The sequence below is a fragment of the Spodoptera frugiperda genome, chromosome 27 (genome assembly GCF_023101765.2).
Source record: "Spodoptera frugiperda isolate SF20-4 chromosome 27, AGI-APGP_CSIRO_Sfru_2.0, whole genome shotgun sequence".
NCBI classification, from domain to species: Eukaryota; Metazoa; Arthropoda; class Insecta; order Lepidoptera; family Noctuidae; genus Spodoptera; species Spodoptera frugiperda.
Window position 1 is genome coordinate 11,247,493 of NC_064238.1, and position 25,593 is coordinate 11,273,085.

The following is a 25,593-nucleotide window of genomic DNA, read 5'->3' on the forward strand; positions in this document are numbered from 1 at the left end:
GTTCCAAACAATAATATAAGACATAATCTATTGTTTACGCATATTACTACTAAATTTTTTAGCCGTTTTTCGGTAAAACCACAAAAACACTGTAATTTATTATTGATTCGTTTTGATTTCAATAATGCGAAATGCGAATTGCAATTTTGTTATGGCAACTCAGAAGAGACGTAGAAAAATGGGTCAATAAAATGTATTTTTATTTATAATTCTCAAAAGCTATTTTATTAATTTATTATTCTTGCCAAAATTATATATGATTATTTTTAGATACATATTTAAATAATAAATAGTAGGACGACTTAAATGTTACTTTAAGAGAATAATCAAAACGTTCCCACGACGTCAATCTTCAGTCATCTCAAATTTTCAGTTGCTTAGCAACGGTATAAAGCATCAACACGCAACAAAATGTATTTTTATCAATAACAATTAAGTATTAATTAATCTAACATAAGTACCTTTATAATTGTTAGCCTTTAAAAAGGCATTGCAAAATGACGACTCCAAAAGTAAGCATCAGTTTTAAGATTTCTGTTTTAAACATTCTTTGGACTGAAGAAAGCCGGTTTATATACACAGTATTTACGTTTAATACGATATTAATGATTTTAATGTAATGATTTCCAGTTGCTATATACTATAGAGCAGCCTCATGGCATGGGAGAGTTGTACTTCTTGTGGCAGAAGGGAGAGTCCCACTCCTTGCTGGCCACAACTGGAACAGATGCTACAGTAGCTGTGCATGATAGGAGTGGACAGTTGTTAGAAAGAATGAAGTTGCAGGGGTAAGATATTTATCAAATCCTAGATATACAAACTTACAATGAACACAAATCTTTATTTACATTGCGACAAACTCTCAAGTTGACACTATTCACATCATTTGAAATCTTTCACTTGATTTGAATCTTATTTAGGTATTATCAGGAAGTTTAAAAGTCATAAGTAATGAGGTATGAAAGAAAAAGGGTTGTACCTTTTTCCATACATCTTAAAAAGCCTTTGTGTAACTTAGGCCAAAAGTCGATGCTAATTTTGGATAATGTTTACCTCTTTTGTTCTAGTCTTTGTGGTGGCATGGAATGGGACCAAGATGGCGATTATTTAGCTATCATCACTCCTAACAGCAATACAGTATTGTTATGGGAGTGTCATGCTAATAAGAGGATTAATATTGAAACTGGATTGCGAGAGCCTCCATCGTGCATAGCATGGGCTTATGGAGAACCATTGTTGGCAGTTGGCACACAGAAAGGAAATCTTGCACTTTATAATCATCACACAACTAAGTAAGGGCTCTATATCTCTTTATATTTTTTTTAAAGTTGTTGGTAGTAATTTTTTTTTGCGGTGTAAGTCATCCAATGTTTTCTCCTGCCTTGGGTGAGGCGAAAGGGAGTGTCAGACTCTATTGACTATAAAACACATCATTCTTTCTCCTGCTTTGAGCCAGAGCCCCTGTAACCTGTTATGTTATTCACCTGTAATGTTAGTTGTAAAAGTGAAAATAAATAAATATCTAAATAAATAAATAAATGTTGTTCACAGCTGTAGTCTAGATTACATCATGAAAGCAATAAAACACCTGCCTTAACTTTTCTATTTTTGTGTATTTCAGGAGAATACCAATAATAGGTAAACACACTAAAAAGATTACATGTGCAGCATGGAATAAGGATAGTATTCTAGTGTTAGCATCGGAAGACAAGAGCTTGTCAATCAACAACTCGGATGGAGATACATTGAGAATGATATCTCTTAGAGATGCACCAAATGATCTGCAGTTCTCAGAGATGAAAACTGATGAGAGAGTCGCTGGAGAGAACACTGTAAGTTAGGTACCATTGTTAAACAAATTTGAAAAAAAGAGGTTCTTAGTGTTACTTTACTTCAACATTCATGATCAGCATAGCTGGAGTTGTTCTATCTTTGATTATTTTTTTTTATAAAATCTTTGCTTCTCTATGTTTTTCTCCTGGATGCGTTTACAAACATACATGCACATGACACCCAGACTCCAAACAACAACATGCGGGAATCGAACCCACTGCACAGTCCAGTTAAATTAATCTATCTTAATAGTAATTAACCTACAATTACCAAAACAGTTGCTTAAATAAAAATGTGCTGTAAAACCTTTCTGCAGTTATTTCATATTAATTTTCCAGATAAGTTTGGTTGTTGGCAAGAGGACTCTGTACCTATATAATCTCTTAAACCCAGAGAATCCAATAGAACTAGCGTTTCAACAGCGTTATGGCTCTATAGTATCCTACAAATGGTATGGAGATGGATACATCCTTATAGGATTTAGTGCTGGCTTCATCATTGCTATATCCACACATATCAAGGAGGTTGGTGAAGAGCTGTTCCAAGTGAAGAATCATAAGGATAACCTGACTGATGTAGCAGTTTGTAATGGGATGGCGGCTTCTTGTGGTGATGGACAGTGAGTGCATGAAATTGTGCTTTTTTATGTGTAGGTTTACTTATGCTAGCAATATGCTGATGATAAAAGGGTTAATAACTCAGCATTCTGCATTAGTTAGGTTCAGTGTGCAGTGAATCAATCACCTAAAACTGAGTTGAGAGTTTAGGAGCAGAGACTTATCGAGTCAAGAAGGCTTTGGATAGGTATAACTTATATCAAGACAGGACGCCTTTGGATGGTTGAAGCTTTAAAAGAAAAAAAATACAATTTAAAATATTAGAAATACATTTTTTATAATACTTACATGAGACATACTAAATTTACTAAAAAAATCACGGTTTCCTTTAAGAGTTACTCTGTGACTCGAAACTAGTAGAGCTATTCTTCATTAATTAGTACTTTTTTAAAAATAAGTATAAAAAACTTCAACATTTCTAATTCCAGACTAAAATTGATAGCAATATGGAATAACGGCGAGGTATCAGGGTCAGTTATGCCCGCAGGAGGCGCGGAGCGTTGCGCTTGGAGTTCTGACGGACGTTTGCTCGCGACGGCTGGTCGGGCGTATCTGAATGTTTACGTGACAGCGTTGCCGCCATTACACGCGGCTTATGGCACCAGAGTTATCACATTGACTAGTCTTACTGAGGCGACTGTGTATCAATGTATAGCCGTCGGTGATGAACCGGAGCCTGTGAATAAATGTAAGAGGTTTTTAGTGTTAAATTAGAAGTTTAATTGGACAGATTTAGTCAATTAGGTCAGATCAAAATTGCTACATTTTTCTGTCAGTCCTTATCCTTCTTTAGATTAGAAATCTATGGAAAAATGTGCTACTGACTGCCGTGGAATAAAAATGTCGTCCTATGTGTTATTCCAAACCATAATTTACCCCTGTTCCAAAATTCATCGCGATTTTGCCATTTTGACGTGATTACAAACCTACACACAAACACACAAACATTCTCATTTATAATATTAAAAAATTCTAGATAGCTGTAGGGAAATATGCACTGTGACAGCATCAGAAAGATATTACTATTCCTTTTTTTTTTAAAAGCTAGTATTTAGAAAGACGACAATTACTGTCCAATTTCCCAAATATTTATTTTAGTCATCGACTATGCTAGTGTGAAAAGCACATTAACTAAAAAAAATCCTCAATATTCACAGCGGAACCAACGCCCCTAGCAACCTACACTCTACCAACAGAACCTAGCGTGATTGCCTTGGGCGGGTCCCACGTATGTTGTGCCAGTGGTACCCTGGCCTGGTTCTACCCACTGACTGGGGGGGCGGCCGCCAGGAGGCAGTACCCAGCACCTATTGAGATGATCACTCTAGCTGGGGAATATGCTGCCGCCCTGTTCCAAGGACGGGCTATGTTGCATGTGGTGAGTAGTGATGTGAAGTAATCCAATTTATAAAAAATATTAAGTACATATAACTTTAACACTTAATGTGAAAGATTAAAAAAATTAAAGACTGAAGCATGTGTTTTTTCAACTTTATTACAAAACGATAAGGTTAAAAATCTTTTAATGGAATTTATTTAAATTATTTAGTGACCAATTTTTGTCATTACTGTCAAAAATGTCATGTTGATTGTCCAGACTGCAAAGTACCTACTTAACCCACTAATTTTCTTGTATTAGATCGATCAAATAGACCCATCGCAGCCGGAGAAGGAAGCCATGTTGTTTCCCGAGCCACACATGCAAGGCGCCAAGATTGTGGACATACACCTCACTAGTGATTTCTTCATATTCGTTACTGATGTAAGTAGTTCCCAAATTGATACTTTATTTTAAAATAATATTCAATTTTATTACACCCTATTACGTGGGACTTGTAACACAAATGGTGAAAAGTAGGTGTACATTGTATAGCGGCATTACGTGTCGTAATGAGCACCTCTGTCTACCCCTTCGGGGATAATAGGCGTGACGTTGCTTTTTTTATTCAAGTTAATTTCATTCAAATACTTTTTTGCCGGATATATTCGAATGTGTAGATTTTTTTTTATCGATAGATACCAGTTTAGTGAGGGAACCTTCCTCATACTGATTATAGATGTATTATGTACTTTTTTTTATCCACAGCAAGGCCACGTAGAATACTTCGGCGTGGAAGAGTGGCGTAGTTGTGCCCGGTACCGGCACGCGTGTGGACTGCGGCGCCTGCACTGCGACATCGGCGGCGCGCGCGCAGCATTACTGGACGAACGGCGCCGGCTCGTCGTCTACTGCCCCGCGGCTGACCATGTCGCTGCTGTTACTAGGAATGTTGCTACTGATGTCAGGTACGTAAAGTTTTATTTGTTCAAGTTTAATTTTATCTTATTTTTGATCGATTGATTTTCAACCTTAATGTTTGGTAATAAAGTTAAAAATTGATTTTATATTGCGTAGGGCGACAACAAGCAGACGAATGTACAGTCCCAACACTAGAGAAGTTATGAGCGCGTTGTCGGAATTTTAGGGATCGGGAATTTACGGAGATCAAAATTTTCATTCACAGTCAGAACTACTACGTCTACTCACAGGCAGAAGTGTAAAAATATCCTATAATGAAATTAGTAGCTTAAACCGCTTTGTTTCGCAATATTTATGAAAAAAAAAGGAATTTGGAACAGGGATAGATTGTGGTCTGCCATTTAACACATAAGCTACTTTTTATCTTACGATAACGTGAGCGAAACCACGGGCAGAAGCTACTATTAAATAAAAATAATGTCTTTCTTGCAGAGGAATAATCTGGGACATTTGTCTCTCAGACCGTAACGTGTTCATAATATACACCGACGAAGCAATAGAGACGTATTACTACGCCGCTAACTCTATCAATGGTTCACACGTGGACTTAGTAGGCACTACGCCGCTCATGGCCGGACAGATACCACTCATCCTGTTCTCTGGAGACGTCTATTGCTATGCTAATGCTGGATCGTGAGTATTTTTGTATTATTTGGTCGAAGCCGTGTGTGGATGGTAGAGTAACTTGAGAATTTAGAATTTGTCATTACTCCAACTCTTCCTGCTGGTATTGTTAGAAATAGGGACTACAAAAAATCGTAATCTGCAACCAGCGACCTTAATCAGGTCGCTTGTCCACTATCTATAAATAGTATCATCATTTTTATGGTATAAGCCGGTAAACGAACATGTGTTTACCGGCTTACCACCGACACCCGAAATACCAGGGGCGTTACAAGTAAGTTGCCGGCCTTTAAAGGGTTAGGAATTTATTTTTAGGGAATCGAGGATTGGGAAGATTAGGAAGGGGAGTAATTGGGCCTCCGATAACTTCACTCACACAACGCAAGCGTTGTTTCACGTCGGTTTTCTGTGTGGCCGTGGTATTACTTCTATCGACCTGGCCTATCCGTGCCGAACAAAGCATTACTCTCCTACACATCGTTTGTCCACTATCTATAAATACTATCATCAATTTTACACCTTCAGTCATAATTTTTAAGGGTATTAAAAATGGCGTTAGACTCCCACAACACGGGTGGTCTAGCGGACGCGGACACGGAGAAACGTCTGGCGAACCAGCGCCGCCATATAGAGAAGTTGTTACTACTGAGGCGGTTCAGCGAGGCCTGGCTGTTCTGTGACGCCGTGGATGAAGTGGAACTCTGGAGGAAAATGGGAGAGGCCGCTATAGCTGATCTTAATGTTGAGTTTGGTGAGCTGTTTACTTTGAGTTGTTATTTGAATTTATGGATATATTACACGGGGTGTAAACGGAACGCGCCCAAATGCCACAAACAGGTGATGGTAAAAAACGAGTTTTATTAAAAAAAAGTTAAGGAATTCAATGTTTGTTTCATATATTAATAGTTGTAACCAACTGCTTAAGGCTGATGTTGCATGAATATCGCGAAAACAAAAAGGATTAAAATTCTTAAAACAATAAAAAAAACTGTAGCGTTTTTCCGGAGCGTTCCGTTTCCTGTATGAAAATGGCATAATATACTGATTGTGTTTCTTCTGTTTTGTTTATAGCAATTCGTGTCTACACGAGGCTCAGTGATGTGGCAATGGTTTGGGCTTTAGAAGACGCATCGCATATTGAAGATTTATCTATATTGTGGTGAGTAACGCAGTATTTTATGTTATTATAAAATATAAAATATTTTAATGTTGACTGCACGGTTGATGCGGTGGCTGGGCAACTGGCTGCCGCGCAACGGGTAGCGGGTTCGATTCCCGCACGGAGCAACTCTTTGTGTGATCCACAAATTGTTGTTTCGGGTCTGGGTGTCATGTGCATGTGAACTTGTATGTTTGTAAACGCACCCACGACACAGGAGAAAATCCTAATGTGGGGCAACGTTTTAAAAAAAAAAAAAAAAAAAAATGTTTGCTTCGTATACATAGTTTTTACAATAAATATTAAAAAACCTGGTTGGTTGGAAAATATACAGGTTGGTGTTAAGCTGCATTGATAATAATTATGTTATGTATATCTAGCGGCATGCTTTGTGCCTGCGTGGATAAAGGCGACGCAGCAGTCCGTTGGTTGGAGGGGGGCGCGGGCGGAGCGGGGGACGGGGCGGCGGACGGCGCGGGGCGTGCGGAGGGCGCGGGCGCGCTGCATGCGCTGGCGCTGCACTGCGCGCGCGGGGACTGGGCGCGGGCCGCCACGCTGGCCGCGCGGGCCGCGCCCCGCGCCGCGCCAGACATCACCAGGCATCGCGCGCACCATCTCGAACTCACGTATGCTATGTTTATTTTGGTCATTACTTAACTATCTTGTAATTATTTATTTCTACCAGATTTGGCTTTGTGTTTAGTGGGCTTTCATTTATAACGTTACTGCATTTTTTATCTTATCATCTTTAATACGCTGTATAAAGTGTATATTCGATTTTAAAACGACTTTCAAATTGTAATCAGAATATCATATTTACACAGCAACATCTCTCACAACAAAGTAAAACATTATTATATTAGCAGTTTGATCAATACTAAAATCAAAGTAACATTCAATTACCCAATTCCAGAGCGGACTACCACGAAGCTCTAACAAACTATGAGAAGAGCCTCATAACTGAGAACACAGACGACATCAAAGTAAAAGAACACAATGACAAATGCGAAGCGGGGATCGCACGGATGGCGATACGATGCGGTGACGTCATGCGAGGACTTACCACTGCCATGAAACATTCACATGACATCATGCTTATAAAGGAATGCGCACAATTATTAGAAGAAGAGAAACAATACAGTCACGCTGCAGCCCTATACGACCATGCAGGGAACACAGAGAAAGCAGCGTCCCTATATATCAAATTAAAGTCCTGGCTCAAAGTCGAAGCCTTACTCCCAAAGATCAATTCGCCAAGCATACACATACAGTACGCAAAAGCCAAAGAAGCTGAAGGGAGGTACCAGGACGCCTTAAAGTCCTACCTCAAAGCCCAAGACTATGAGGCAGCGATCCGACTAAACTTAGACAAACTCGACGATATTGACGAAGCAGTGAATTTAGTTCAAGAAACCAAATCGATTCAGGGAGCTAAAATGGTTGCGAATTACTTTCAAAACAGTGATGATCCTACTTCAGCTATAAAGTTCTTAGTCATGTCTCTCTGTTACGATGAAGCCTTTCAATTAGCGAGGAAGAATGGTAAGCTGCAGTTGTATGGAGAAATTCTGATACAAACGTCGCAAGCAAGGCCGGAGGACTTTAAGAGTTTGGCGTTACATTTTGAAGGGGAAAAGAATCATTTGTTGGCTGGGAAGTTCTATTTCCATGCTGGGGAGTATAATAAAGCCATGTCTCATTTGTTGAGGAGTGGCGGGTCTGAAGAGGAGGAGAATGAGGCCATTAGTATAGCTATTGATGCGGCCGCTGCTAGTGATGACGAGAGATTGAGTCGGAGGTGAGAGCTGTACTCTTAGTACTAGTTTGCTTTACGTTGGGCGCAAACGAAACGAGAGCGCGTTCGACGCTCTGATTGGTTGGTTTATTTTGCACTGACCAATCATTTCGCTCAACGTCAAGCAAACTTATACCAACGGTGCTGTTATTATTTTCATCTTATTTTATCGGATATTAGGGTTCGATTATTATGTTTCCTTTCATATAATTTTTCATCATAATCTAAATCTTTTATCTGCGGTCTCGATGCGGTTCTCGTCACATCACTTCTATATACACGTATATGACTCCAATTACTTTTCAGATTTTGTTGTAAGTACACAAAATTAATGATATGTTTATTTATTTCAAGGTTGATAGAGTTCCTCCTCGGCGAGACTGATGGCACACCGCGTGAGCCACGACATCTGTTCCGCTTGTATATGGCCAAGAGACAATTCGCTGAAGCTGCTAAAACTGCGGTAAGTTCATAAGTAATTTGATTATTTTATGCCTATTTATTTGCCCTAAACTTTTCTGTTACAATGCAACGTAAATAATGTAACGTCACTTTGTTTACGCCTTTTATCCCTGAAGGAGTAGGCAGAGGTGCACATTGCGACACATAATGCTGCATTTCTGTTACATTTCTAAAGAAATCATCTTTCAATATCTTGTTTCGACAAGAATTTTGCAACAAAAAGTAATTAAGTCGTTTAGGGATTGTTTCATAATGAAGATTCTTAGGACCTATCCAAAGTTCTTGATTTTTGATGTCTTTTTTGTACAAATATACCTAAGATGTTGTTGTAACTAGTAAAACTTACATCTATGTTCTGTATTTATTTCAGATAATAATAGCGGGCGCGGAGTGTCGCGCGGGCGCGTACCGCGAGGCCCGCGACGTGGTGCGCGCCATGTGCGTGTCGCTGCGCGCGAGCCGACTGGCCGTGCCCAGGGACATGCGGCACGCCATCGCACTGCTGCACAGCTACATACTGGTAATGGTCATCTACATTAGCATCATTTTATTGTAACTTTCGTGAGACATACTAAATTAATTATTATGTTATCGGCTTACTCACGTATTGTTTTGACGAGGAACTCGACTAGTTTCAAGCCATGCTAGAGGCTCATATTCATGAGCAGCATTCCGCGACACACGACGCGGCGATTGTCGCGATGCTACTGGCGATTCGAGGACCGCGTCCATCGCGCCCTCTGTCTGGAATCTAGTCTAGTTCTAACTAGTCGAGTTCCTCGTCAAAACAGTACATGAGTAAGCCGATAACATAATAATTAATACATTAGCATCATCAGTTTATAGAGATCCACTACTGGACATAAGCAACTTCTATGGTGCGTTCCAACATATGATTCAACCCCACTGAAAAAAGAACACGGCAATTGCTGTAGCAATGACAATGCTGCGATTACCGTAGAACACGGCAATTACCATAGCAATGGAAAATCCCAGCCTTAAGCATATTCATCTTTTGTATTTTCTTTTTTTTTTTGAGGTGGGGGATCATCCAATGACTTCTCCCGCCTTAAGTGAGGCGACAAAGAGTATCAGACTATTACTGGCTAAAAATCATCCCGTTCCTACTCCTGTTCTTCGAAGGTGGAGCCCCGGTAACCCGATAGTCCACAGCTCCGGGATGCATTCTTCTCTCACCAAATCCCCTTGTTATAGGTCCGTACGCACGTCAAACGTGGTCGCCATGACTTGGCCGCTAGATTGCTACTGCGCACTGCAGCTGACGTCACATTCTTCCCAACACCACAACGTAAGTAGCTCACATAATAGCTGGCTCGACAAACTTCGTACTGCCTCAAACATTATTTTTTCGTCTTTAAAACCTTCCCTGGATTTCTGCAAATAATTCTAGACCAAAATTTGTCAAATCGATTCAGCCGTTCTCGAGTTTTAACGAGACTAACGCAACAGCAATTGATTTTTCTATATATAGAGATGACTTATCTTCATAAAATTCGTAAATTTAATTTTCAATAACTCAAATAGTTCATAACAATGTATATCGTTTGCAGATCAAGTATCGATACTGACATCGACGGTCATCGAATGCAGTCGTGCTGGTTTGAAGCATCAGGCATTCCATTGGGCAAGGGTGTTGATGCAGCCTGAATATCGTTCACAGGTATATTTATGATAACCTAACTGGTGTTACCCTAACACCCATTACAGACAGCTAAAAATCTGTAAGTATTTTAGGGAAGGCCAACTGCAGTCACTCCATGTAAAATACCATAATACATATTTAGCCGTTCTGATAACTAAATGCCGACTCCAAACTAATCATGAAAAAAAAAACTGAAAAATCACTTCTTTTCCAAAATCGTTGCTTCACTTTATTATTTTCTCCTGTGTCGTTTACAAACATACAAGTTCACATACACATCACATCCAGACTCGAAACAACAATTTGTAGGTCACATTAAGAGTTGCTCCGTTCGGGGATCAAACCTACTACACGTTGTGCAGCTGCCAGTTACCCAGTCAGATTTTTAGTGAAGCTCTTTCTCAATACCAGTCCCACAATCGCATTACAGATCGACCCGAAATACGTGAAGAAGATAGAGAGCGTAGTCCGGCACGGCGCGCGCGACACTCCCGCGCCGCCCGTGACGTCACCGTGTCCCCAGTGCGGGGCCGACCTGCCTATAGCAGACCTCACCTGTACACACTGCGAGGTCGATGTACCATTCTGTTTGGCTTCGGTAAGTATTCCTTACCTTACTGATACACTCAGAAACATTTAATGCCAAGGGCTAGGTTAAGTATCCATTACATGACTCTGAGTACGGCTGTTACTATTATAAGTCGCCAGACAAACGGCGCATTCCAATAACCTACCTATCGGTAGATTTGCCTACCAGAGGTAGAATTTTGACATAAGCTCCATACAAAATGTGTCAACAACTTAGGGTTTTTTTTTGAGGGGAGAAAATCATCCAGTGACTTCTCCCGCCTTCGCTAGAGATATGTTATAACAGTGCTCAGGCTTGGGCAGGAACATAAATAGTTCCCTTTTATGATCTTATAGGGTGGCAATCCAAACAGAGGGAAAATAAAGTACTTATAGAAAGCTTTACATTCTATCCGAAAAACGGGTGTGAAACACCTTAATATTAAAATATATAAAATCTAACTGTCTGGACTGGAGATTCCCCTAACATATTGTCATAAGAAAATACCATTCATTCAATATAATACAAGTTCAGAGTTCAGTATTTTAAAATTTCTGACATGTGCCAAATTCAGTACCTTTTTACCAAGTTTTATCTATGGGACTGGGTAAAGGAACTTTGTCCAAACAGTAATATTGTATACTTACTGTTTATACCAATATCGCTAACTTTTTACAGGGTCTACATATAGTGAAGGATGATCTGACTGCATGTCCGGAATGCGACTTTCCGGCCATTCTCACTGAATTTGTTGAGTAAGTATTCAGAACATAATATTTTATTATAGTTTTAAAGCCACCTATTCACTAGGACTTTGAAGACACCCAGGTTATACCCACCAGGAAACACAGACTCCGGCAAACAATTTCACTTCCTAGCAGTTCGCAAATTGAGGGTTTTAAGAACATTCTGGTTGTAACTGGTTTTTCCTTATTTCTCAGGATCCTCCAAGAAGAAGGCAAGTGTCCGATGTGTGGTGAGAACGTCGATTACCGGCGACTGGTCAAGATTGACGACGTCGCTGCCTACATGGACCTTAGCACCTCGGAGTAGAGTTCAAATTTGCCTGTATTTTTGTATGTACAATATGTTTTCTATGTACCTAATGATCTGGGGCCTTAGTCTGCTATTACAATTGTGTCAGTATGGTCGATCATTGAGCAGTACAAGAGAGACAGAGCTATGTAGGTTGTATAATTCCTTATGTAGGTTGTAAGGCCCCAGGATTTGAACAGGAGAAGTTGTTAACTTATGTATTCTCAAAATGAGCTCTCTGTACGTTTTCAGAAAACACTTGTCTGGCGAAAAATTTCTTGAAAGAAGTGATTTCTGAAAAATTTGTATTAATGCTATTAATTTGCATTTAAGTATGTATCTGATAAGAAAGGCGGGAGAAGACATTGGATGATTTCCCCCTCAAAAAAAAAGTATGTATCTGATACTTTAGTAAAACCAGAATATAGCTACTTTCATACAAAACTCAAATTTCGAAATCAAACAATTAAAAAATATCGTCAATGAACGATAAAAAAATACTTAACTAAATAATTTAAAAATAGATGCCATCAACATTGTACACACAAGGCCGTGTTAAGCAATTCAGTCTGCCATACAATGTACAAACTTATAAACTCTATCACACTACACATAGAGTTGAAATTCCTTCAGCCAGTACTAACGATAAGCTTTAAGAAATCCCTCCGTTATCTTACAAGGTTAGTTAATTTGATTATTTTCTTCATAAACGCCTTGAGATAACAGGTTGCAACTAGTTTGTTGTTACTTATGTGATAAGTATGTGATTAGGTAATTGTCCGTCCATTTAGTTTGTAGTATGTATGTTAGTTTATGTAGTTTTTGTACTTAAATGTAGAATTTACTATAATGTGCACACACTTTTTAACATTTGTGTTATAAATGTCTCATGTAATTGGTGTAAAAGTGTTATCTTGTAACCTATTTGCAATAATAAATATCATTTGTCATTAATAAGGGGCGAACCTATTGCTATTTACTGGGCACAATTCCAGTGTCCGTGCTACTACTGAGATTTTTTTCGAAAAACCGATAAATGCTAATACTTTGCCCTTTTCCCGATTCGGGAATCGAACCCGAGCTCTCTTGTCCGGCATCGCGCAGTCAAGCGTGACGTTGCGTTGTAGAATATATAGGAGCTAAGTTTTTATAGTTTTCAATCAGGGTTAATTTATATAAGCGCAGATATAAAAAAGAAACGATCGAAATCGCACGAAGTCGCGCATCTGGGCGTAATAAATACAAAAGAATGTGTACTTTGCGCTAGTATAAATTGACCCTTTTTATGTAGTTCCGTCCATTTTTTATCTCATTGAAGCATGTTTTTCTTGCAAAGAGAGATATTCTATGATTAACTATAATTATATTATTTATATTAAAATATATAAATTATATATGTTTGTTTTATTTATCTGAAACGCTGGACACCAACAGAATAACTTTCAATTAATTGAAAGTTATTCACATATACATTTAAATGTAGAATTACTGTTCTCTCCAATCGGCAAAATATATGTCCAACTAATCAGACCTATCCACTATTAATTAAATGTTAGTTAGTATTGGTCAAAGTATTTTTTATCAGGCTTGGGTTTTTAAAAAAAGGGGCCCATGTAGCCCAAGGTTATAAGGAATATGTATGAAATAAAATAAAAAACAAAAAATAAGTGATGAAACATTTAATTTTTCATTTGAAAGTATACCAAGTTGTAGTTACACGTCCGATACTGAGATTCAAATGAAACGCGAAACACAATTGTATTATACAAAACCACAGCGTGTTGGTATCTGGCACTCATTCAACTAACTGGAACACGAAAGAAATCTTCGTTTTGATAGAAGTAAGTAATAAAAAGCCGCGATGTCTTGCATTTTCTGTAAGAGTAAGCAAATGTATGTACAAAGTTTTTCAAGCGGGTATCTAAAAATGCGTTTTTACAAAAAGTGTAAGGTAAGAAAGTTTGATTTGATTTTTCCCAAATAGTATAGTCCAATGAGCGCCACTACCAACCCGCCCACCCCCCACTTACCGACTGTTCCTCTACAATCAAGTATTGCCCTAATAATTACCACTACCTATCTATGCCTTAAGTAGACAATACATTTATACAACTTAAAATAATGACAAGACGATTATAACGAAATAATACAAACGTTAATAAACAAATTAATTGATTGTGCTAATAATACATGTGGAGGCTATAGTCCGCTATACGCGACTTACTATTTTAAAATTCAGCTAGAATTCAGCTAATTTTAACATTGACCGCCTCCTGTTCCACTATCCCATTAAAGATAAAATCTAATATATTTTTATCTGGTAAATAGTTCCTAGAGTCTTGGTGTCGCGAAACAGGGGGTTTAACTTTCGGTAAAATTACTATTGCTACTAACAAACAATATAAAACTTAACGTCCATTAACATAAGATCCAAAATGGCTTCTTGTATTAGGCTGATCGCTTTTAGGTAGTGTTTGTAACCTTTGTTACTTATAGTTTAGCAGACAAGTGACAATGGAGAATTTCCCCAGTTCACTTTGTCGTACATTAGCAGGTATAAATATCAGGTAAGATTTCTATACATCTATAATGAGCTTCATACATAAATCTCGCTTCCCTTTTCATAAAGTAAAAGGGTAAGTGATTTCCGACATAAGTGTGATTCATACTTTTACAAGTTAATTTCGAAGAGTCACAATTACAATTTTTGCAAAAATGATATCTAAAGTACAATAGAATAAGATACAAAATCGGTTAATGAAATATAAAAATTGGTGTTACACTCTCTTTGCGATGTAAACTATCACCCGTATTCACAAACGATACTTTCCTCAGTGAAGTAGCAACGCTCTGCGAAGTAAGGCATTTCTCATTGCGTAACATCTGGCAAGCCTTTCAATTCATAAACGATACTTAAGCGACCCTTGTCTAAGCAAACCCGTAGCGTTGAATAGAGCTCTGTGATTGGTTCTCGTATGTTGCGTATTTCACGTCGCTGCTTGACGTTCATATCAGTTGTCATACAACAACGTCAAAACATAAACAGTTACCGGTAACCAAGAACAATTTTGAGTTGTCATACAACAACGTCAAAATATAAATAGTTACCGGTATCCAAGAACATTATTTTGAGTTGTCATACAACAACGTCAAAACATAAACAGTTACCGGTATCCAAGAACAATTTTGTTAATATTTGTGTTGGTTTTATATTCACAAATATGGATACAATAACAAAATCGGAATCCCTAAACACAACTGTCTGTCTGTCCGAAAAATACTTATATTTCTCTAACAAGAAATAAACCTTGTGACATATATTGCCATTGACAATGGCTATGCGTTGCTTAAAACAGCTGGCAGGCTACTTTAGCTGTGCGTTCATTTTGAAGGACGCATAGTACCAGCTGTCACTCAAGTATTGTTTATGAATTAGATTTAGGGGCCCTGTGCGCTCGCGCGCACTAAGAGACCGCATAGTATCGTTTGTGAATACGGGTGTATATCTAAATGACGCACGGATGTATTTCGATTAGTATAAAATCTTTACAATATCATGGAACGGATGAAACGCTAGTGAGTTTGGTTCAAGCGCTAGTCTTCTATGAGAACACATTCAATTCAAATAATCGCCATATTGGCCATTTTAAACGTAATAATTCAATAATATTTCGTCAAAAGAGTGGATCATGTCGACGTACCGATGGACGAATAATGAAAACAACAAAAATAATAACAATCGATCATAGCACAGTACAACATTATGTTCCATATAAATGTTTATGTATCAACGTTCATAAATACCAGTGTTTAATAAATAATCTGATTTCAATATAATATATGCTGGCCGGATGATTTTGTATTTACGCGTCTGGTCCACTCTTTTAACTTGAAAATAGCTCTCGTAAAATATTTACAGATATATAATATAAAAATATATTAAAATCATAGATACGATGGCACTTGGTTGCGTTGTAAAAGGGTTGAAATTACGATATAAGTATTAGAATTAAATAAATTTGCTACAACGAACAGAACAAAACCGCTACGTCGGGTATATAACAGTAAAGTAATACCAATAATAATGATACGTGAAACGCATGTTATACTAGCTTAATAAGGGAATGTATAAAAATTAGTTTCAACTATATCAATGTTAACTCCTCAACAATAAATACTATAAATCTTTGGTTTCATTTAGTCGCTCGATTACAAAACGTTTCTCGCTGAGGGCGCGGTACGGTAAGCCTACGACGATAGGGAGAGGGGAGTGGCGCGCCCACTACTGCAGGTGCGCCAGGCGCTTCGGCAGCGCCGCCACCACGCGCACGCGGTCGCTGAACTGCGGCGGCGGCGCCAGTACTGGCGCGTGCTCCGGCGCCGCCACGGCCTCCTCGGGCGGCGGCGGCAGCGCGGCCAGCAGCACGGCGGCGCGCGCGCGGCGCCCGGGCGCCTTGTCGATGTCCACGCCCAGCCGCTCCGCCGCCGAGCGGCCGCGCGCCGCGCCGCCCGCGCCGCGCAGCACGGCGGCGGTGGCCCGCTTGCGAGTGAGCGAGTTGTGGCGCGCCATGGGCGGCGGCGGCGGCGCCAGGCTCTCGCTGGACGAGTGCACGGGCTCGGTGCTGATGACGTCGTTGGACGACTTGACGGTGACGGAGGCGCAGAAGGACACCTTGTCGCGGCGGGGCGGCGGCCGCGCCTGCGCCTCCTGGTCGGACGACACGCCGGACGACGAGTTGTCGCCGTCGTCGCGCTCCACGCCCAGCTCGTCGCCGCACGACTTGGACGACTTCAACCGAGTCCGGATCTTCTGGATCTCGTCTACGGAGAACGAATGTTGCATCGAACTTGAACCCGAGCTACTGCCACTGGAAAATTAAACAATTTCTCTTAATCATTTATTTTAAAACTTGCCACCAACATAACACTCTGATTTCACAAAATAATTCTTGCTGTGCAAAGGGTTTTTCAAAATTACCAAAAATACAACAAATATATTAATTCCACATTAAAACGAGCCCGGCCAATATTATTCAAAAGAAAATAAATGAAAAGATACATTAACCCCTTTTAAATAAATAAATAAATATTGTAACATGAGAATGATTTATAAGTTAATCACTTTGAACTTTGTGAAGAATGTTCTGTATTTTTCTACATATTGAGTGCAATGTGTTTTTAAATTCTCCTTTTTTTGTAGAAACCCATCCGCCTTTCACCATAAAAAGACTTAAACATCATATAACTTAACTCTTGCATCTTTTGGCAAAACAATGGACAAAATGAAGATGACATTTCCTTCAATGAGACAAAGAAACGGTTGTGATAGTGTTGAGACAAATGCAATTCGTGAAAGTGACCGTACAAACACAAAAGCGCTTTCCCAGCGACACGTAATTCATGTACAATTGAAACTATACCTTATGCGATAAGAATCAAAGTTCAAAATTAACTATTTATTCGGCATCATGCTCATATATCGTTGCGTATATTGGTATCCTGAAAATGTTAAGTTTTATTAGGACGTTGCATTCTTCTGGTGCTATTTTTTAGTTGTGCAATAATATATTGATAATATAATTATTATATGGTTAAGAGACAGGTAGGTATGTAGTTTCAATTAGCATACAAGAGATGTTTATAACAATAAAACCATCATCAAATCAAACATAACAGGAACCGATCGACTCTGAACTGGCACCACCATCAATTGCCCAACCATTTGACCAAGTCAACGTCATAAAAGCAAAGTAAAATTCAATCTTAATGCTTAAGATATAAGACTTACCTTGCATTGCTATTGGCGCTGGTTTCGGCGACTGCGGCTGGTTCGCCTTTGGGCTTGGAATCGACTTCGTCGTCAGATTCCGACATACTATAATCCGGCTCGGGGATTGGCGGCGCTGGTGTAGAGTTCTGGAATATATAGAGGTTACATATTAAATTCAATGCTATCATGGACTATCTGGGGCCTTAGTCTGCTATTACAATTGTGTCAGAATGGTCGATCACTGAGCAGTGAGAGAGGGACGGAGCTATACAACCTACATAGCTCCGTTCCTCTCGAATCCTCTGGAATCAATTTTGAGCAGATTGACAAGGGGCTTATCTATAATATTATAATTCTATAATATTTGCTGAAGAGTTTGTTTGTTTGATTGTTTGTTTGAACGCGCTAATCTCAGGAACTACTGGTCAGATTTGAATAATTCTTTTTGTGTTGGATAGCGCATTTATCGAGGAAGGTTATAGGCTATAAATCATCACGCTACAATTAATAGGAACCGGGCAGAGCGGGTGAAACCGCGCGGAAGTGGCTAGTAAATGATAAACTAGGTTTTGCCTAGGATCAGGAGGAAAGCTATATCTCGTGGAGTTTAAGGAGTAAACTACGCTTTAAGTAAAATCTTTCTTTCTGCTGAAGTTCTGGTTGTGGCATCATTTAAGATAGGACATATTTACCTGTCTGACAAAGCCCTTATGTGTGTTGAAGGGCTGTGCGTACTGATTGCCGGTTTCATCTGCCGATTGAGGCCGGTTAGGACCCGCCCAAGAACGTAACGATGTCGCCTTACGACCCTGGAAGTGCAAACAATGGTTTAGATTTAAAATACATAATTTTGTATTGTGTATAGTCTAAGGTGAAGACCAGAGTAATAGACTAAAAGTTGCTTTAAAATTAAATGTAATGTTGCATTAGGTACAGGTGCATCTCAGTTACCTATCAGTAATAGTGTTAATACATTTGCAGAAAACAAAATAAAATAGGACAAAATAAATAAGAAATAGCAAAATAAAATGGAAAAATAAGTATATGGAAAATTAAAATAAGACAAGCGATCTAAGGTCGGAAAAAGAATATATGGGAATACATCTACATAAAAATAAGAATTTATATAGTAATTAGATAGATAGTGGAGAGGAAGGTAAGGGGAAGTATTCTGTGGTAGGGAAACCTTTGCCCTGCAGTGGAACAACAATGGCTGATAAAAAAGTATATACCTAGTTAAAAAAAAACTAATAAAATGTGGCAGACACTAACATTGTGCGTGTTATCGGTGGCTGTGGGTCGGTAGGCGACGGTGTCGAGGTCCCGCGGCGAGGCGTACAGCTTGGCCTGGTCGGCCGGCCGGAACGTGGAGGCGGGCGCGGCGCCGGCGATGGGGGGCGGCGGCGGCGGACACGCGGGGGGCGGCACTCGCCCTGGAGCTGCGAGTGGAAAGCAGTGGGTTAATATACAGTTACATACAAAAGATATTTTTAACCCTTTAATAATATGCATGTGTCGCATGTATGCGACAGTGTCCCTACCGCTCGTGGCGCCAATACTGTTGCAGCATAGAACGAAAAAATCGTTCTATTCACATGATTGCTCTTTCTTATTTAGTGTAGATATGTAGCCGTACGCTAGGGGAGTAGGGGCACGGTAATTGATATTTAACTGGGCGCTTAAAAGGTTAATACTTTTTACGACACGTATTCTTCTACAGTTTTGTTATTCGATAACTATGTGTCTAGATTTGTTCTATTGTGCATTGTGAACGTTATAATTTTGTTGTATTGTACTAGTGATGCACATATTCTTACTATTACTCGATATGTCGTAAGTTGTGTGGCTTAAAACTTAAAATTAAGTAATATGCTTTTTTAGGGGGAAAATCATCTAACAACTTCTCCCGCCTTGAGCAAAGCGATAGGGAGTTTCAGACTCTTATTGACTAAAAACCACCCCGTTCTTACTACTGCTTTTCGAGCCGGAGTCCCGGTAAACCCACTAGGTAGTCTGTAACGTGCTACTTTCGAAGTTCTCATTTCATCAGTTTAAAATGTTAAAAACACAACATACCGTGTACATCTTCGCTGGATCGAGTTCTGGGCGGGTGTGCGGTGTGCTCGGCCGCCAGGTCCGGCGTGGAGTGGAAGTCGCGGCGTAATGTACTGCTTCCTGATTTGCTCCACAGCTGTAAAACAAGAATACACCATCTTAGTCTATGTTCTAAAAATGTACTGTCATAAAAGATTTTTGACTTTGACTTACAGATCCCTATTAAGACCTAGTCCTGAGTCACACCGCATCACGCTAGCGGAATTTGCCGCGTTCCGCAGCGCAATTAACAAGTATCATGTACGCGCCCGCTCGCACTTCGGACACGTTCAAACAGTCAATGTTTGTGCGCAGCGGATCCGCTTGTGACTCAGGCCAAAGTGGCCTTATTCTTTGTAGACTTTTCTTAGGCCATAAGGCATCTGACTTTTATCAAGAAGGTAAGTCAAAACATAGTCATGTATGGTGTCGATTTATCTTGAATTTACAGTGAAAATGCCATTAAACCTCGCATTGGTTATCGATATAATAATTCTCGCAACATTACCTTTCCACGTGATCTCTTCATCTCGGCGACGGATGCGTAAACTCTTGTAGGCGCACGCGCAGGTGAGTAGGGAGGAGAGTTCGATCCGCCTTGGAAAGCCGACCGAGTCATCATTGCATTGTTTCCAAGGCTGAAAATTAAAAAAAATATATGTTAATTAAATATGAGAAAAAAATTGTGAAACGAAGGTATGCATCGTGCATACGTGTTTCAGGTGATGAAACTGTCAGAGTTTAATAGGGAGATATAAATGAATGTATCTCGACTCATACTGTGGTAGATCCTGAACTTATATTCAGGGTTAAGGAAAATTAATTATTTAAGTCTATTCTTAAGCTTTCTAATATGCTTCTTCTGTTAAATCGTCAGTAAGTGGCGAGTAGTGGCTTAAGACCACAAAAAGTAGCATAGGTTTTCCTCTCGTATCAGAGGCCAAAACATATTTTGGGTCGCTGAGCTAAAATAGTTCTTATACATACATGGTATCTGCGTCAGCCTGTCTCTGGAACAGCTCCTCGAGTTCTGCAGCGGTGATGCGTGATGATGCAGGTCTCGCGCGGATGGACGCCGTGCGTGGAGCCACCGGAGTGCCAGATACTGGTGTGCCACCTGGTGTAAATGTTCAAATTTTGTAGCATGAGGTATATAAGTTCGTTATTATTTTATTTTAAAGTTTGACGGTACGCAAGAGTGTTCATAAGAAAAAGTCACCGAAACGTCGCCGTACTTTAAAAATTCCCATTGATCAGTTTAGAAAGACGTGATATTTCTGCACTATCAGTGAAAAAAATTATTATGTTTAAAGTGTTAGTGAAAAACTTACTGTTACTACCACCCGGCAGTTGCACCGATTCAGCTGACGACGATTTGCCAGCTACACTCAGAGGCTCACAGCTCTCTTCTTTTTCACCACCATTCTCTAAAATGGCAAAATTCTTCAATTAAAACCAAAATGTGCAAAGCTTACTTTGCATCTTTACGTGCTTCGAATGTAAGTATGACATAAGACTTACATATTTTTTTGAGTTTATATATTTAAAAGGTATATGATTGAGTAATTTACATACCAAGTCCAGCGACCATAGACTTCGCTCTGGCGCGGCCCACGCTCAGGGTGGTGCGCGGATCGCGACGCGGCGGCGCAGGCGCAGGTGCTCGACCTAAAGAGAAATAAACAAATACATGTTTATATTTTGCTATAATAATATGCATGCGTTTTATTAGTCTGGCTTTAATGGAAAATAAATTGAGATTTAATTAAGATCTAAAGAAACTAACTACTGTTTTGCATTTTATATTGTGCTTTTAGCATTTTATGTTGCTAATAGTTATGCTGCTCTACTAAAATATGGTTCAAAATACTATTCACCTCCGGCACCCTTCCTGGGTAGAGTAGCGGCGTAAGGGCGACCAGAACTAGACAATTGGTTCTGAGACTTGCTTGTGGGTACCGTACACGTGTTGTTCTCGTTGTTACCTAGCAAAAATGGCTTTAAATATAGTTCGCATATGGGGAATTGGTGCTCCCGTTTTACAGTGAAGAGTCACAAGTTAACATTTAAACTGGTACGTGGATGTGACCACGTTTTTGTGAAGATGGTCAAACAAAAACTCGCTAAACTACACAAATACAAATATCTACTCCCTCACACGCATTGTCCGTCACGTCACGACCATTGAAGAGATCAGGTGCCGGAACTATCGCTTTGGGGAACCAAGGAAGCAACATCGATTTCACAACTTTGGACTACTATACAAACGCAGAAGTACTTCTCAACGTGGTAGTCGAGCTGTCACCATCTGCAGGCCAGTCCATTTCCAGCAATCGGAGGCTATATACAAAGTGCAGTGGGGTGTGGCACTTACCATTGTGATTGTTCAACGAGACAACAGTCATGGAGACGAGAGCACCGGAGCTGCGGATCAGCTCCACCACGTGTTCATGCGATGCACACGACACGTCCTCGCCGTTTATCTGAAAGTGTGGGGTGCGCAATGTTAGATACCTTAAATGGTGCAGCAAAACAAACAATTTAGAAGTCCACAACAAACATTTGCAGTTTGATAAAAATTACCGAACCGAAAACCTGTTAAAGATTTCTAAAACAAGAGTTTTTGTTAGTAAATTCTCCGAAACTTATATTTTTACCAAAATGAACAATTTACTTTTCGATAACTTAGGAGCACGGCGGACATATTCGGCAGTTGAGACAAAACTGACACATTTGGCAGCGGATACTGTTGTTTAACTACCTTCGATGTTTGTATGTTTTGTAAAACAAGGTAACACGACACTGAATATTTTCTGAATAGTTCGAAATGAGATGTTTGTAATAGAGCAGTAAATATTTGCAGTTCTATGTCCCTACAAACAACAACTGGATTTGCGTCGACTAAAAAAAGTTGCATTTTTGTTTGAAAATCAACGCTACATCTAAAGTGCGTGCTGAAGAATTCTAAGATAATTTTTTCACATTTCACCATTTTAGTTTTTACTTTCTTTTTCTTACATTTAATGGGTCGACGTTTGGCCGCTATCTCACCTGATGGTAAGTGATGATGCGGCCTACGATGGAGCACGTCTGCCCATAAGCGACCTATTCACTTAGGCTTTGAAGACACCCAAGTTATACCCATCAGGAAAGGGCACAAGGAAGCTTGAAGCACTTTTAACTTGTTCTCTTGGTTAGCCCAAATAATATTGTGTTCTACAGTGTAAAATATTCTTACCGCCACAAGAAAATCTCCCTTCTTAAGTCCTGCGCGGTCAGCCACGCCGCCTGCGTCGACATCATCAAGATACTGCAGTGCTGGGCAGCGCTCTGAGGGCCGCAGCTCCATGAGTGGGGAGGATGCCTTGGCACCACGCAGCACGAACCCAAACCCACGTCGAGCTCGGTGAAGCACCACCGTGCGGGTTTCCATGTTGCCGTACCTGATGAGAAAGGGTTGGTCATGAGTTACATAGTATTGAAAGGTAAGAATTTCTGTCATAGTTATTACTTTTTTTATAAAATTAGACAGATTTCCTCCCGTGTCGTGATTGTGTTTATCTGAAACACTTTTATCTAAAAATCTGATGACGATAATTCGTGGTTCCGAACGGGTATGAAAGCTAAGCCAAGCCAAGCTAAGCTGCTTCGTTGGTCGCGGAGTCGCAAGTTCGACTTTCGAGCAAGCGGTCTTGGGTTCGATTCCCGGGTCGGGCACAGTATAGCTGGGTTAGGCTCACCCCCTCAAATGGGTGTAGTACGTTGTACAGTGGCATTAAATGCCGTAAAGTGCACCTCTGCCTACCCCTTCAGGGATAAACGGCGTGACAATACTATTTTTCAATTTCTTTTTTGTATAAATCGTGGGTTAAGAACTAGAGTAGCGTAAGGGCAAAAACTCAAAAATTTTTTTTTTTCACCATTCGCTTTTTCAATCCCCATATTTGTATGTGCCGAAAAACTGGAACGATGTAGTGTGTAGATTGCTTAGTACAATAATAACGCATAAGAAAAAAAGAAGTTTGTTTATTGCCAAAAGGAAGTATTTCTACTTACAATAATCTTGACATTATTTTGTCAATAAAATTATGAGCACAACGATCGTAACTCGACTTACGAGCGGATAGGACACCGAATTATGATTTTGTAGCCTTAATTTTTTCGTGCCGAATAAACGTAAGGAGCCGTTACTGCTTATGGGTCCTTGTTTCGTACGGTTCTGTAATTTTTCTCCGTGCCAAAAAAACGTAAGGGTGGGTTACGCTACTATGGCACTAAATAATTAAAGTAATGCAGTCCGTTATTATGACGTATGTCAACCAGTTTTAGAAAAATATATATATTTTTTTTAAATTTAACAATTTTTTTACCATAAATTTACAGTATTCTGTAGCCAATAAATAAAGCTTTATTTTAAGTAAAAACCAGATATACAGATACTATAGATTTTGCCATAAAAGACCTACAAGTTGACGGTAGGTAAATTTGAGTTGTTTTTCGGCTCTCCTGAGAAGTTGTCATTTTGCCCTTACGCTACTCTAGTTCTTAACCCACGAAATAGAAGCACATGTAATCGGTATTGTTGGCCACATGGGAAATCTTAGTAAAATTTATAAAAAGAATAATACTTAGTGGTTTTTAGGATACCTAAACAAATACATGAAGTGAGAACAAAATGCCGTACCTATTACTTACTTTTTTTTCAATATAGACAATAGATCAGCTAATTCCCTATTATAAATCCCCATTTTCATTAAATTTCAAATCTAACCAAGTAACAACACAAAAATCATATGTAAATTTTTAAACACGTGTTTAAAAACCCAACGATTTAAACGTTTAACATTAAAATTAAAACACTGCTTGAATAATTACACTATGTTTTAAAGAAAAACATTTTAAATTATCAGCAGGTTTATTATCACTGAACAAAAATGTTTCCTTGCGGCACTCTCACATCCGAAAGATAGGATTACATTTAACATCTGACCCGTGTCTGTTATTATTGGTTACAAACCAAGCATTGTTAATTGTTGTCCTGTTTACAAGTGCAAACATTAAGACATGATGTCAATGAATGCATCTGTTTACATAAGGAACTAGGTAGTCTAAAACAACAATAGGTTCAGCGTTACAACATCAATGTGGTCAAGAAGTAGGATTTCCTTATTGGTGTTGCGTTAAGGTGCAGATTTGTTTATTTTTATGGTGTAACCCGGTATACGAGCAGTCGGATCGTCTGATGGTAAGTAATTGCCGCCGCCCATAGATACCCGAAACACCAACGTAACACTTGTAACGCTGGTGTTTCGGACTTGCGTAGCTGATATTTTGGGGGTAAAAAATTTAAGGGTTGTTGGGGAATCCGGAGCTGCCGATAACGTAACTGGTTGTTGGGGCTCCAGCTCAAAGCAGGAGAAGGAAGGGGGTGGTTTTTAGTCAGTAAGAGTATGACACTGTCCTGTTGACTCACCAAAGGCGGGAGAAGTCATTGGATGATTTTGGTTGGGTTGTTGGGGAATCGGGGATTTGGAAGATTAAAAAGGGGGGTAATTGGGCCTTGAATAGTATTGTTTTCTGTATGCCTAAGTTTACGGTTACTAAAGAACATGTTTGCGATTTAACGTATGAAGAAATAGAGTACCTACCGTGAACCATATACATTTCCATAGAA

General features: G+C 39.5%; 2 protein-coding genes across 8 annotated transcripts in view; one reads left to right on the forward strand and one right to left on the reverse strand.

The window, feature by feature from the left end:
- Positions 1-156: 156 nt before the first annotated feature.
- Positions 157-13,449, forward strand: LOC118263723 (WD repeat-containing protein 19). Its single transcript, XM_050705242.1, has 22 exons — positions 157-512; positions 631-788; positions 1,068-1,292; positions 1,622-1,832; positions 2,172-2,452; positions 2,879-3,138; positions 3,608-3,828; positions 4,090-4,212; positions 4,537-4,736; positions 5,182-5,382; positions 5,913-6,124; positions 6,445-6,532; positions 6,913-6,973; positions 7,022-7,158; positions 7,446-8,330; positions 8,682-8,790; positions 9,160-9,309; positions 10,005-10,098; positions 10,361-10,470; positions 10,883-11,050; positions 11,699-11,775; positions 11,962-13,449. The coding sequence occupies exons 1-22, from the start codon at positions 498-500 to the stop codon at positions 12,071-12,073; spliced, it is 4,098 nt and encodes a 1,365-aa protein (XP_050561199.1). The 5' UTR covers positions 157-497; the 3' UTR covers positions 12,074-13,449.
- A 270-nt stretch (positions 13,450-13,719) lies between these two features.
- Positions 13,720-25,593, reverse strand: part of LOC118263233 (SH3 and multiple ankyrin repeat domains protein 2) — a 234,440-nt gene continuing 222,566 nt past the window's right edge. For 5 of the 7 annotated variants that reach the window (XM_050705229.1, XM_050705233.1, XM_050705232.1 and 2 more), the window contains 12 exons: positions 23,158-23,362; positions 22,294-22,402; positions 21,797-21,904; positions 21,495-21,587; positions 21,251-21,346; positions 20,907-21,036; positions 20,428-20,557; positions 19,902-20,016; positions 19,098-19,264; positions 18,518-18,634; positions 17,844-17,971; positions 13,720-16,923 (listed from right to left, as the gene is read on the reverse strand). In XM_050705229.1, coding sequence (XP_050561186.1) covers positions 16,338-16,923; positions 17,844-17,971; positions 18,518-18,634; positions 19,098-19,264; positions 19,902-20,016; positions 20,428-20,557; positions 20,907-21,036; positions 21,251-21,346; positions 21,495-21,587; positions 21,797-21,904; positions 22,294-22,402; positions 23,158-23,362 — 1,984 coding nt within the window. In that variant the 3' untranslated portion in view covers positions 13,720-16,337. Of the gene's footprint in view, positions 16,924-17,475; positions 17,555-17,843; positions 17,972-18,517; positions 18,635-19,097; positions 19,265-19,901; positions 20,017-20,427; positions 20,558-20,906; positions 21,037-21,250; positions 21,347-21,494; positions 21,588-21,796; positions 21,905-22,293; positions 22,403-23,157; positions 23,363-25,593 lie in introns of all 7 variants that reach the window. The other 2 variants (XM_050705234.1, XM_050705231.1) reach the window with 2 other exon arrangements.